The sequence below is a fragment of the Dipodomys merriami genome, unplaced genomic scaffold (assembly GCF_024711535.1).
Source record: "Dipodomys merriami isolate MVZ:Mamm:240054 unplaced genomic scaffold, mDipMer1.0.p SCAF_70, whole genome shotgun sequence".
In the NCBI taxonomy this organism is placed as follows: domain Eukaryota; kingdom Metazoa; phylum Chordata; class Mammalia; order Rodentia; family Heteromyidae; genus Dipodomys; species Dipodomys merriami.
Genome location: NW_027206291.1, coordinates 1,309,344 through 1,323,133, shown reverse-complemented (window position 1 = coordinate 1,323,133; position 13,790 = coordinate 1,309,344). Strand labels below are relative to the sequence as shown.

The 13,790-nt window shown below is 48.3% G+C and overlaps 1 protein-coding gene across 3 annotated transcripts; it reads right to left on the bottom strand.

Moving 5' to 3' along the window:
* Nucleotides 1–1,271: 1,271 nt before the first annotated feature.
* LOC138817783 (zinc finger protein 627-like) lies at nt 1,272–12,967 on the bottom strand. Of its 3 annotated transcripts, none has more exons than XM_070008460.1 (5): nt 12,845–12,967; nt 3,990–4,116; nt 3,720–3,780; nt 3,487–3,591; nt 1,272–3,122 (listed from the first exon to the last, which is right to left on the bottom strand). In XM_070008460.1, the coding sequence occupies exons 1-5, from the start codon at nt 12,845–12,847 to the stop codon at nt 2,057–2,059; spliced, it is 1,362 nt and encodes a 453-aa protein (XP_069864561.1). In that variant the 5' UTR covers nt 12,848–12,967; the 3' UTR covers nt 1,272–2,056. The 3 variants fall into 3 exon arrangements, with proteins under 3 accessions (XP_069864561.1, XP_069864563.1, XP_069864564.1); XM_070008462.1 differs by lacking the exon at nt 12,845–12,967 and adding an exon at nt 12,256–12,361; XM_070008463.1 differs by lacking the exon at nt 12,845–12,967 and having other exon boundaries at nt 3,903–3,992.
* Between the last annotated feature and the right edge of the window lie 823 nt (nt 12,968–13,790).

Sequence of the window (13,790 nt, the reverse complement as noted above, 5' to 3'; positions counted from 1 at the left end):
GCCCTGAGTTCAAGCCCCACACCTAACAATAACAAAAAAGTAAAAATTTCTTACTAGGCCTTTTCACTGTTTACCTTTCCATATATTGCTTTATGGCCTGGGATGGGCCGGATTCAAATTGGGATCCTCAGATGGCAGCGTCCTGAATATCTAGGATTATAGGCATGAGCAAGTGGTCAGGGGTTCTTGTTTTTTGTTTTTTTTTTTGAGCTGAGGCCTGAACTTAGGGCCTTGCATTGCCAGGCAAGTGCTCTTCTACACAGCCCAGTCCCCAGTAGGTAACGTTAACTTCTGTACCATGGTTGAAGGTGGGTAGCTGACCCATAAAAAGGGAAACTGCAGGCTGGGAATGTGACTTGTGGCAGAGTGCTTGCCTAGCATCATGAATCCCTGGGTTCCATCCCACTGCACCACATAAACAGCAAAAGCTGGAAGTGGCGCTGTGGCTCAAGTGGTAGAGTGCTAGTCTTGAGCAGAGAGGCTCAGGGACAGTGCCCAGACCCTGAGTTCAAGCTCCAGGACTGGCAAACAAACAAACAAACAAACAAACAAAACCCCACTTAGTTGTACACACAAGATAAATGTCTTCACATCAAAAGCATAAACTTGAAAATTTGGTCTAGTTTATGTTTATGGTGGCATAGTGTCTATCTTCTCAGTAAATAAAAACTTGAGAATTTCCTTTTTTTTGTTTCATTGTATCATGTTGGTATAATTTCAAAATAGCTTATTACATTCATTTCTTTGTAAGACACTTGGCAACCAGAAGATAAAAATCTTTACTAGATTAATTTTGAAAATACTTCCTTCAGATTATATACTCTGGAGAAATTGACACAGGATTATTTGTGTATCTATGATTTCCCTACCCATAGAATATCCACGACTTTTTTTTTTGGTCAGTATGGGCCTGGGCGCTGTCCCTCAGCTCTTCAGCTCAAGGCTAGCGCTCTACCACTTGAGCCACAGCACCACTTCCAGCTTTTTCTGCTTATGTGGTGCTGAGGAATCAAACCCAGGGCCTCATGCGAGGCAAGGCAAGCGCTCTACCACGGAGCCGCCTTCCCCGCTTCCAATTTACATGTGGGCTACCCTATTCTCTCCATTCTGTGTTTTCAAATCTGTATACCCAACAGGCCCACCTACCATATGCTCTATTTGTACTAGCTTTCCATCCTCAAGTTGCTAGAATGTTCTCATCCCCCATTGTTTACATACATAGGTTTGTAAGAGTTAAATTCCTCAGTTGCTCTGACAAAATACAAGACACAAACAACATAAATAAAAGGATTTATTCATTTATCATGTCTGACTTTTTTTAGATGAGGCCTCTTATGCACCCCAGAAGGACTCCCAACTAAGATTAGCTCATGCTAATCTTGAAATTCTAAATCCCACCACCTAGCACAAAGGTCCAGATTTCCGCTACAGTCTGGCATTATTGATTGTGGACCCTAAAGGGGCAGAATGTTACGGAGCTGGAGACTGAGGCTGATGCTACAGACTCACAGAGGAAAGGGAGAGAAGAGAGGAGCAGAGGCGAGGCGAGGCAAAACCTTCAACAGTCAATCTCCACCACCCTCACCTAACATAGCAGCACCCGCTGGGGATGAAGTCAGTGGAAGACGTTTCACACTAAATCAGACCACAAGAGGCATTTCTGCCCAGTGGGTTTGTTCATGTCTTAAGTCACTTGAGAAATGAAGACTTTCACATTGCTCACGCTTGTAGGTATTTTCTCCACGATGTGTCTCCTCAGGCACGGCTACATTTTGAATACAGTCTCTGCCTGCTGTGACTCCCTTTATATATTGTCATACAAGTGGAATAGCTAGTAGCTGTCTACAAGGGATTTCTCTACCGTGAGTTCATAATGTCTTTGAGCATCACCAACAAAAAGCTCTTTTTTATCAACATTGTTTGCAATCATAGTTTCCTTCCAGTGTGCGTCATTTTATATTTGTGCAAAGAATCAGAATCATCAAAGGTATTCCCACATTCCTTACATAGAGGCTTTTCTCCACCGAGTTTGCTCAAACTACCTTTCTTGTATTGCTTATGGAGAAAGAGGTTCTTTCCAGTGTGTTATTTCATGTGTGTGTAAGGAACTGGAATCACTGAAGGCTTCTCCACATTCAGTACAGAGGAAGGGTTTCTCTTCATTGTGAGTTCGTTCGTGTTTCCGACGACCACTGAGAGTAAAGAAGGCTTTCCCACATTGCTTACACACATAGGGCTTCTCTCCAGTGTGAGTTCTCTCGTGGATGAGACAGTGACTGGACTGCCCGAATGCTTTCCCACACTGATTACAGACGTAAGGTTTCTCTCCAGTGTGAGTCCTCTCGTGTATGGTCATGTAACCACAGGACCTGAAGGCTTTTCCACACTGTCTACATACATAGGGCTTCTCTTCAGTGTGAGTTATTTTATGTTTGTGCAAGGAACTTGAATCAATGAAAGCTTTCCCGCATTCCTTACACAGAAAGGGTTTCTCGCCACTGTGAGTTCGTTCGTGCTTTCGAACATCACTCAAAGTAAAGAAGGCTTTTCCACACTGCTTACAGACATGGGGCTTCTCTCCAGTGTGAGTCCTTTCGTGTATCTTAACATAACCTGGATAGCTGAAGGCCTTCCCACACTGCTGACACACGTAAGGCTTCTCCCCAGTGTGCGTCCTTTCATGGATTTTAATGTAACTGGAAGAACTAAAAGCCTTCCCACACTGCTGACACACGTAAGGTTTCTCTCCCGTGTGAGTTCGTCTGTGTATCCTACGGGAAGTGGGATGACTGAAGACATTCCCACACTGCTTACACTCGTGGGTTCTCACTCCTGTGTTGGTGCTCTCAGCGTTCTGGAAGCACTGGGGGTCGCTGAAGGCTCTCCCACACGCAGTACATTTACACGGCTTCTCTTCAAACTCCCGATACTCATAGAGTTTGGAGTCAGAGTAAGTTCTAAAGGCCATACTCAGGGACGAATGCCTGAGGAAGATGTCAAAGACACCTGCTTCCACTCCAGCGGGGGTTTTAATGTTTAGAACAGAATCTAGAGTACTGTGGAAGATGTCTCCACTTTGAAGAGCTTCTTTATGTCCACAGAATCTCCATAAATCTTGAACCCTGGAAATAAGTGAGAAGGCATTACTGAGCTATTATTCTGTCATAATTTAGCAGGAGAACTACCGGTTTGATGTTCTATTAGAATTTTAGAATACAAATGCCCAGAGGCTCCGCAGGATGGCAAAAGCAGATACAGCCTTATCACGAGGTATCTTCATATGCTTCCAGGGAGAGTATTTTGTAAACATGGGCACAGTATTTCACATTTAAATAGTCAGCTGAGTATTTCCCTTATGAACAGTTGGAGTTCAAAGTATTTGAATTTTGAAATATTTGCATATATATGAGATATTTTGAAGAGAGCTCGAAATCTCTGTTTTACATATACACCTTATATACAAAGCCTGAACGTCATTTTTCTTACCTTAAAGCATCAGAAATCGTTGTTTGTGGCAAGAAACTGGAGGCCCAGATGTTTCCAATGTTAAAACATTTTGGATTTTTGATATGCTGATTATGGTTGTTCAACCTAAATGTATTTTGGAGGAAATATTGAAACGAAATCAGTGTTTACCAGCATAGTTTTCTGTTTTAGAAATTTCTTCTCATGTTTTGATTTGTAAAGAAACATTCCATTCTCTTACAAGTATAAATTACCTTAGATATCTCTTGGGACTTTTACACACTTCTTCAACAGTCTGGTCTTCCCGTTCTTTTTCTAAAATATAGATCCAGAACATCATTACAAATGATGATGACTTTACAGAGTAATCACGAGATTCCAGTTACATTCATGGCATGACACGAGCATGTCTGGCAGGTTTACCCAAATGTTCTCACCCCACATTCCACATGACTGAGCAGCACGGGAGAACAACAGTGCCTCGCTCCCTGAGTGAGCAGGTCAGGGAAGGAAGTGGTCCTTACGTATGGAGGCCAGGTTCCGGAAGGTCTCCACCATCACGTCTCTGTACAGCTGCTGCTGGGCTGCGTCCAGCAGAGCCCACTCCTCCAGGGTGAAGTTGACAAACACATCATCGAAGGTCACAGACTCCTGAAACGTCACAAGGGCATACCAGGGAGGGAGGGTGAGACTCATAGTAATAGAGATCTACACGTTTTCATAAAAGGTTTGACATGACGCTACGCCTTCACAATGTTCCTGCCATCTTTGCTCACATCAAGGCTTCCCTTCCATACTCACATCCTCACACACCGGGTCTGGAAATGTCTGCACACAAGATCAGGAGAGGAGACTGGCCGTGCTCTGAAATCACCTAACTTTGCATGGGGTCCAGTTTCTCTCACTACCCAACTGCTGCATGGAGCCTCAGCCGCACTCATGAGACTGCACATTGTTAGAAAGGCTTTGGCACAAAGTAGCCCTCTCCAGACATTCTGAAAAGGCCCCAGTTTTCTCACACACGTTATGTCAACAATATGCTATCTATCTCTTCTGCCTGTCCCTGGGAACACTTGCAATACTCGGATATAACCATCGGAGGGCGCATAGCAATTCATCTGCGAGGAGCTGGTCCAACAGATCCATTTCAAAGAGTCCAGTGCATCCTCTCTGACTACACTAAGAAAGGGCAGGTGGAAGCTTGTACCTACTTTTTTTTAACAGATCAAATTTTTAAGTAGCATAAAGGATCCAAGAAGGATAATACCGCTGGCACTGGTGGGTCACACCTTAAGGCCAAGGTTCAAGGCCCACCCTGGCAGGACAAAGTCCACGACACCATTATCTCCAATTAACCACAAAAAAACTGAAAGTGGAGCTGTGGATCAAGTGGTACAATGTCAGCCTTGAGTGAATAAGCTAGGGGTCAGCATCCAGGCCCCGAGTTAAAGCCCTACTATGAGCTCCCTGAAAAATAAGTAAAATGAAAACGTCAAAAAGAATGATATTGAGAAAGTACAAATAAAACTTTCTTGACAGTTTACATGATTATCTTTATAGAAGTCCAAAGAATGCCTCTCATTAGTAACAAAGATATAATCAAAGACTATAGCAAGTAAGTACAATAGGTCAATCTAATGTTCGATATTTTGCTTTATCTCATCAAAGAACTACTAAATTTGAAATTATAAGCACATCAGCAAAAGCTGGGTATGTTGGTAGTTGCCAATATTCCCACCTTCTTGGGAAGCTGAGATCCATTTGAGATCAGCTTGAGCACCATAGACCCTGTCTTAAAAATAAATACAAGCCTGGTGCTGTGGCTCATGCCTGTAATCCTAGTTACAAGAGGCTAAGATCTGAGGTCTCAGTTCAAAGGCTGTCTAGACCAGCAAGGTATGAGACTCTCATCTCCAATTAGCCACATTTTTCAGGAAAAAAAGGCTAGAAATGGAGATGTGACTCAAATGGTAGAGTGCTAGCCTTGAGCACCAAGGCTCAGGCACAGCACAAAGTCCATGAGTTCAAGCCCCAGAACCAACACAAAATAAGCAAATAAATAAATCCAAGTGCAAGCCAGGCCCAGTGCCTCATGCATGTAGTCCTAGCTACTCAGGAGGCTGAGATCTGAGGACTGCAGTTCAAAGCCAGCTGGGGCAGGAAAGTCCCTGAGACTCATCTCTAATCAACCACTAGAAAACTGGAAGTGGTGCTATGGCTCAAGTGGTAGAGTACTCGCCTTGAGCTGAAGAGCTCAGGGACAGCGCCCAGGCCCAGAGTTCAAGCCCCATGTCCAGAAAAAAAAATTAAATAATAAGTTGCCAAGGCAGGAAGAACAAGTCCTAGTCTCACTGGTTTATTCTGCCAAACACTCAATGAATAATATGATCTCTCAAGAAAAATTAGTTAGGCTAATTCTAGGTAGGAGGTCTACCCTGCCATGATGCCAAAGCCAGAGAAGACAATATAGAAAAACACAAACTACAAATATCTTCTACAGATATAAAAAAAAAAACCCAGCAAGCTCCAGGCTGGGTGGTTTGTCACGCAACACCATCACCCACACAGACCCTCACAAAGGACAAACAAAAATTCCAGGATTGTAGTTCTAAGCCAGCGTGGGGAAGAAGGTCTATGAGACTCTTATCCCCAATTAACCACAAAAAAGCTGGGAAGGGCTGGGAAGGTAGCTCAGTGGTATAGCGCTTGCCTCCCATGCATGAAGCCCTGGGTTCGAGTCCTCAGCACCACATAAGCAGAAAAAGCCAGAAGTGGTGCTGTGGTTCAAATGGTAGAGTGCTTGCCTTGAGCTGAAGAGCTGAGGGACAACACTCAGGCCCGGAGCTCAGGTCCCATGATCATCAAAAAATGAATGAATGAATTAATTTAAAAAAAGAAAAAGAAAAAAAAGAAACTGAGACCCAAGGACAAAGGCTAGAAGCCAGCCTGAGCAAGAAATCTGAGATTTTTTTTTTTTTTTTTTTTTTGGTTCCAGTCGTGGGGCTTGAACTCTGGGCCTGGGCACTGTCCCTCAACTCTTCAGCTCAAGGCTAGCGCTCTACCACTTGAGCCACAGCACCACTTCCAGCTTTTTTTCTTTTTGCTTATGTGGTGCTGAGGAATCAAACCCAGGGCCTCATGCATGCAAGGCAAGCGCTCTACCACTGAGCCACCTTCCCAGCCCCATTCTTTTGGCTTTTTAAAATTTAATTAATAAGGGTTTTTTGTGTGTGTGTGTGAAAATACCATATAGATGGGTTACAATTACATGAGCAAGGTAATGAGTACATTTCTTTTTGTTTGGGTTTTTTTTTTTTTTTTTTTTTTTTTTTTTTTTTTTTTGGTCCAGTCGTGGGGCCTGAACTCTGGCCTGGGCACTGTCCCTCAGCTCTTCAGCTCAAGGCTAGCGCTCTACCACTTGAGCCACAGCGCCACTTCTGGCTCTTTTCTTTTTGCTTATGTGGTGCTGAGGAATCGAACCCAGGGCCTCATGCATGCAAGGCAAGCGCTCTACCACTGAGCCACCTTCCCAGCCCATGTTTGGGTTTTTTTTAACTGTATTTTTTTTGTCTTTTCTTTTTTGGTACTGGGGATCGAACCCAGGACATTGCACTTGCTAGGCAAGCGCTTTGCCACTGAGCTATATCCCAGCCCATGAGTACATTTCTTATCAAGCATTGTGGCCTCTTCCTTAGTTTTTTCTCCTTACCATCCCTGACCTCCCAGCTCCAACCCCCCCCCCACCAAAGTTGCAAAGTTCGTTTTTCAACATAAGGTCTTGTACATCTACATCTCATTGTTGCAGTGGGTCCACCTGTATCTTATTTAAGCAATTTGTTTTTCCCCTTCCCCTCCCCAAATTATACCAACATCTAATACAGTGAAAACAGGGGTTATACCGTAGGGGAGGGACATACAAAGCAACAATAAAAAAAACCATCTTATCAATATGTTAGAAACAATAGCAAGAAAGAAAAACCATTTGAGGCCAGGCGCCTGTGGCTCACACCTGTCATCCTAGCATCTCAGGAGGCTGAGATCTGAAGATTGTGGTTCAAAGCCAGCCCAGGCAGGAACATCCATGAGACTCTTATTTCCAATAAACCACTAGAAAATCAGAAGTGGAGCTGTGGCTCAAGTGGTAGAGCACTTGCCTTGAGCTGAAGAGCACAGGGACAGTGCCAAGGCCTAGAGTTCAATCCCCACGACCAACAAAAAAACACCATTTGAGTCCTTATCTTGGGATTCATTTTGTCTAACATCACCTTATCTGACCGTTTCTGCTTGTCTCAGACATATACTAGTTACTGCAAATAAGGGAAACCATAGGACCTATGTTTCTTTAGGCCTGCCTTACTTCACTTAATATAATTTTTGTCCAAGTCTTTCCATTTCCTAACAAATGGGGCAATGTCATTCTTTCTGATGGAGGCATAGAATTCCCATGTCTATATACCACATTTTCTTGATCCATTCATCTACTGAGGGGTATCTGGGTTGGTTCCATATCTTAGCTATGATAAATAATGCTGCAATAGGGGCTGGGAAGGTGGCTCAGTGGTAGAGCGCTTGCCTTGCATGCATGAGGCCCTGGGTTTGATTCCTCAGCACCACATAAGCAAAAAGAAAAAAGCCGGAAGTAGACTGTGGCTCAAGTGGTAGAGTGCTAGCCTTGAGCTGAAGAGCAGAGGGACAGCGCCCAGGCCCAGGGTCCTGGCCCCACGACCGGACCCCCCCCCCCAAAACAAATAATAATGCTGCAACAAACATAGTTGTGCTGATAGCTTTAGTATGGTCTTGTTTATGATCATCCGGGTAAATGCCCAAAAGTGGGATTGCTGGGTCATAAGGGAGCTCTATGTATAGTCTCTAAATCTCTAAATCTGAGATTCTTATCTCCAATTAACCAGGAAAAAAAAAAAAAAAGCCTGGAGTTGTGGCTCAAGTGGTTAAATTAGATCGCTAGCCTTAACCAAATAAGCTCAGGGATATAGGGCTCAAGCACACACACTGGTACATGGGCAGGTGCACATGGACACACATGGACACACACACACACACACACACACAGAGCACCTCAAAGAAAGCAGTCTGCTCTATACCATTCACAAGGGAATCAGGGACCACTCTCACTGTGCAGATGCAGACCAGGGATTCACACCTGAGCAACCAGGACACAGTTAACTCCAGCTTGATCTCCAGGGTCCCAGCTGGAGAGATGCACCCTGCTCCACAGGCTCAACTGTAAACAGGAATCACAGGTACTCCAGACTGCAGCTGAGGGTTCTCACCTCTGCAGTGTTTCTAACATCACTTGTCACACCAAATGCTTGATGTTGGCTAAACACCAACTCATTCTCCACCACCCAGGTTACAATGGTTGAATTACTACAACATCCACCAAAATGACAGACACTCTACACGCTCTGGGCTCAATCCACTACCACTGCACTGCAGATGACAGTACAGAGACTGTATTTTCTCTGGCTTGTCACCTTTCCCATCCTGAAACAACTGATGTGGTAGGTAGGATGAGTCTGCTCATAAAATCAGACACAGGCCGGGCATTGCTGGCTCACATCTGTAATCCTAGCTACTCAGGAGGCTGAGATGTGAGGATCGAGGTTCAAGCCAGCCCGGGCAGCAAAGTCCGTGAGACTCTTATCATCAATAAACCACCAGAAAACTAAAAGTGGCGTTGTGGCTCAAGTGGTAGAGCGCTCTCCTTGAGCTGAAGAGCTGAGGGACAGCGCCCAGGCCCAGAGTACAAGACCCATGACCAACAAAAAATAAATAAATAAAAAATTTTAAAAATCAAACACTGAGGGCTGGGAAGGTGGCTCAGTGGTAGAGCACTTGCCTTACATGCCTGAGGCCCTGGGTTCGATTCCTCAGCACCACATAAGCAAAAAGAAAAAAAGCCAGAAGTGGTGCTGTGGCTCCAGTGGTAGAGCGCTAGCCTTGAGCTGAAGAGCTGAGGGACAGCGCCCAGGCCCAGAGTTCAAGCCCCATGACTGGACCCAAAAAAAAAAAAAAAAAAAAATCAAACACTGACTAAAAAGGGACTTATAATCAGGAACCCATGACAGTCCCAGTACTCAAGAATTCATTCCTTAAGTCCTCAAAATGAGGAACAAAATCCAGCACTTTACTAGGCACTGGTGGCTTGTACCTGAAATCCTAGCTACTCAGGAAGCTGAAATCTGAGGATCCTGGTTCAAAACCAGCTCAAGCAGGAAAGTCTAACTAACCACCAAAAAGCTGAATGTGTTGGGGCTGGGAATGTGGCTGCTTGCCTAGCATGCATAAAGTCCTGGGTTCCATTCCTCAGCACTACATACACAGAAAAACCCAGAAGTGGCGCTGTGGTGCTAGCCTTGAGAAAAGAAAAGCTCAAGAACAACTCCCAGGCCCTGAGTTCAATCTCCAAATCTGCACACAAAAAAGAGCAACAAACCAGTACTTTAAAAACCACACACACTGGGCTGGGAAGGTGGCTCAGTGGTAGAGTGCTTGCCTTGCATGCACGAGGCCCTGGGTTCAACTCCTCAGCACCACATAAGCAAAAAAGAAAAAACGAGAAGTGGCACCGTGGCTCAAGTGGTAGAGCGCTAACCTTGAGCTGAAGAGCTGAGGGACAGTGTCCAGGCCAAGAGTTCAGGCCCCACGACCGGACCAAAACACACACACACACACACACACACGCCGAGCACACACACACACACACACACACACACACACGCCGAGCACACACACACACACACACACACACACACACACACACACACACACGCGCGCGCGCCGAGCACAGTCCGGTGCCGGTGGCTCACGCCTGTCATCCTAGCTACTCAGGAGGCTGAGATGTGAGGATCGCAGTTCAAAGCCAGCCCCAGCAGGAAAGTCTGTGAAACTCTTATCGTCAATAAACCACCAGAAAACTGGAAGTGGCGCTGTAGCTCAAGTGGTAGAGCCTTAGCCTTGAGCTAATAGAGCTGAGGGACAGCGCCCAGGCCCCATGACTGACAAAAAAAAAAAAAAAAAAGCTGGGCACCGGTGGCTCATACCTGTAATCCTAGCTATTCAGGAGGCTGAGATCTGAGGATCACGGTTCAAAGTCAGACCGGGCAGGAAAGCCTGTGAGACTCTTATCTCCAATAAACCACTAGAAAACCGGAAGTGGCGTTAGTGGCATTGTAGCTCAAGTGGTAGAGCATTTGCCTTGAGTTGAAGAGCTGAGGGACAGCGCCCAAGCCCAGAGTTCAAGCCCCCATGACTGACAAAAAAAAAAAAAAAAAAAACTAGACACAGGCCTGGGGCCGGTGGTTCATGCCTGTAATCCTAGCTACTCAGGGGGCTGAGATCTGAGGATCATGGTTCAAAGCTAGCCCAGACAAGAAAGGGCATGAGACTCTTATCTCCAATAAACCACCAGAAAACCAGAAGTGGTGCTGTGGCTCAAGCAGTACAGCGCTCTCCTTGAGCTGAAGAGCTAAGGGACAGTGCCTAAGCCCAGAGTTCAAGCCCCATGACTGACCAAAAAAAAACCCTACACACAGGCTGGGAATGTGTATTAGTGGTACAGTGCATGCACAAATCCCTGGGTTCTGATTCCTCAGTACCACAGACACAGAAAAAGCCTGAAGTGGCACTGTAGTTCAAGTGGTAAAGTGCTAGCCTTGAGCAAAAGAAGCTCAGGGACATTGTCCTGGCCCTGAGTTCAAGCCCCAGGACTGGCAAAAACAAAACAAAACAAACCTACACATGGCTGGGAATGTGGCTTAGTGGCAGACTGCTTGCCTAGCATGCATGAAGCCCTGGGTTCGATTCCTTAGTACCACATAAACAGAAATGCTGTGGCTCAAACGGCAGTGCTAGCCTTGAGCAAAAGAAGCTCAGGGACAGTGCCCAGGACCTGAGTTGAAAACCCAGGAGTGTCAAAAGATAAAACAGCACAAGAAATATTAACTCTCATTTTCACCAGCAGGTGGAAGTAAAGGTGTGTTTCAGTCTGTCCTGTAGCAGACTTTCTCCCTTGGAGCGAATTAAATATCCTATTCAAAGGTGGAAGATGAGAATTCTGCAGAAGTCAAATTTTAACCCAAGTGATGCCCTTCCCCCCAGGGTGAAACCACACCAGGGCCTCAAAAATGGGGATGCCAGGCCACCAGCCCCTCACCTGCCACTTCCAGTTCCGGGGAACTGCCTAGAGCAAGAACCACCAGCCCACTCTTTACCAGAAGTAGCCTCCCCTCCTTCCCCTTTTAAAACTGAGACAGAGACTATCAACCCAGCAGCCCCAACTCGCTACATTGTAACCACTGCTACTCCGCAGGCTGGATCCGAGGATCAAGGTTCCCAGCCAGCCTGGATCCAAGGATCAAGGTTCCCAGCCAGCCTGGACGGACAGACCTGGGAGACTCCCATCTCCCAGTAACTAGCCAAAGGCCCGAGGGAAGGCTCACGTGGCAGAGCGCGGCCTGCCCGGTTCCTACCTGGAGGTAGGGCTGGAACTCGGGGACTTATGCCTCACTTCCCAGCACCAGCCTTGGTGGGAAAAGCCAAGCTTAAGAAGCCACGGCCCTGAAATCAACTCTAAATACGGCACAAAAGTAAGGACGCTGTGACCCAGGCCTGGCGACCCCGCGCACCGGCCAGGCCCTCCCCGAGGGCCTCACCAACCCACCTGATCTCTCTTGCTGCAGATCTGTGACCCCTGACCACCGTGGGGACGGGGTGAGCCCCAGCTCGGGGACCTGAGGCGCCCCCCCTCCCCCCGATCCCCCCCATCACCTCCGATCCCGAGGTCGGGCTCCCGTCTAGAAAGACCAGCTCTTCCGCCTCCCCCGCGGCGGCCGCCTGTCAGCCAGACGGCCCCGCCGCCGCCGCCCTCCACGGCGTCCCGAGCCCGCGGCGCCGACGTCACGGAGCCCCGAGCGCGCGCGCGGACCCCGTTTCCGGGCAGCGGGGCGGCGCGGGAAGGAAGGCGCCCACCGCGGCCCAGGGCTCGGGCGCGGGGCTCACACGCCGCCTTCGCGCGTCACCGGCTCGGGACCGCCCCGCCACGGACACGCCCGGGGACCCGGACCCCACCCGGCCCCGCCGCCGCCGCGCGCGCCGACCCCGCGTCCCCGCGACCCCGCGTCCCCGCGGGGCGGGCGCCGGGCCGGAAGTCGCCCCTGACGGACAGGACGCGGCTCCGCCGGCCACGCGGGCCCACCCGCGGCCAGCTGGCCCCCGACAGCGCCCGCGGCCCCCGCGCGGCCTCGCGGCGCCGGCGGCCCCGCGCTGCAGCTGACGCGCGAGGCCCGGGCCGCCTCAGCCGGTTCCCGCCGGACGCCAGCGCCCTCCGCACGCGCCTCCCGGCCAGGCCCGCGCTCACCATGGCCGCCCCCGGCTCCGCGGTGTCCTCCCGACGCCGCGAGGTCAGCGAAGGTCACCGGCAGCCGAGGCCGAGCCGCCGGGACCCCCGGAGCAGCCCCGAGCGCCGCGAGCGTGACGGGGCGGGACAGGAAGCTCCGCCGGCGCCCGGCGCCTCCCCCGCCGCGCGCCGCGGCGGCTCGCCACGCCCCCTGGCTCTGATTGGCTAAAGGGAGCAGGGCCCGCCTCCGAGCCCTGAGTGACCGCAGAGCCGGCCTGTGCGGTGCTTGGTGAAATGGCCAGGAGCTGTTCCAGCCACAGGCATTCCTGAGCCCCGCGTCCTCGGGGCGGGGCGGGGCGGGGCGGGGCGGGGTCCCAGCCTGGCAGGTGTCAGCGTGCAGGCAGAACTTGTTTCTGGCTTCTCAACTTTTAAAGTTGATCTCATACAAGATGGGAGAAGAGTCACGGTGACTAGGGCCGGGGAGAAGGAGGGAAGGAGACTGTGGGAACGTTGTCGGTGAGGACTACGTTATAATTAGAAGTGATAATTCTGGTGTTCTCTTACTCAACAGCATGGATAAAGATCATGACGATATAATGTGTGTGTGTTTTTAATCTAGAAGAAAGGGTTTTTAATGGCCTCACAAAACAAATATATATTTATGAAAATAGCTGTCTTACCTTAATTTAAATATCGCCAAGAATCCACACACACCAAAGCATCACATTGTAACCCACAAGCAGAGATAATTATGATCTATCAGTGAAATAAAAGAATAGAAGTTGGGACCCTATCTCAACCAGTCCCCGTTCAACAAAAACAGAAAACTAAAACCCAGTTGGTCTTTTATTAAAAGGGTTTCCATGGAAACACCTATTTTCTGACTTAGACTCCATCGCTCTTTTAAAGCTGTGTCATGGACTTCGGAGGGGAATGTACTGAACTTGCTTTCACTGACCCAGAAGGA

Excerpts from the sequence above, each read along its gene's own strand:
- LOC138817783 (XM_070008460.1), bottom strand. Across the intron at positions 3,781-3,989 it reads CCGGAACCTGGCCTCCATAC|AAAAAGAACGGGAAGACCAG; the intron begins GTAAGGACCACT and ends TCTATATTTTAG. Across the intron at positions 3,592-3,719 it reads AGTCCCAAGAGATATCTAAG|GTTGAACAACCATAATCAGC; the intron begins GTAATTTATACT and ends AAATACATTTAG.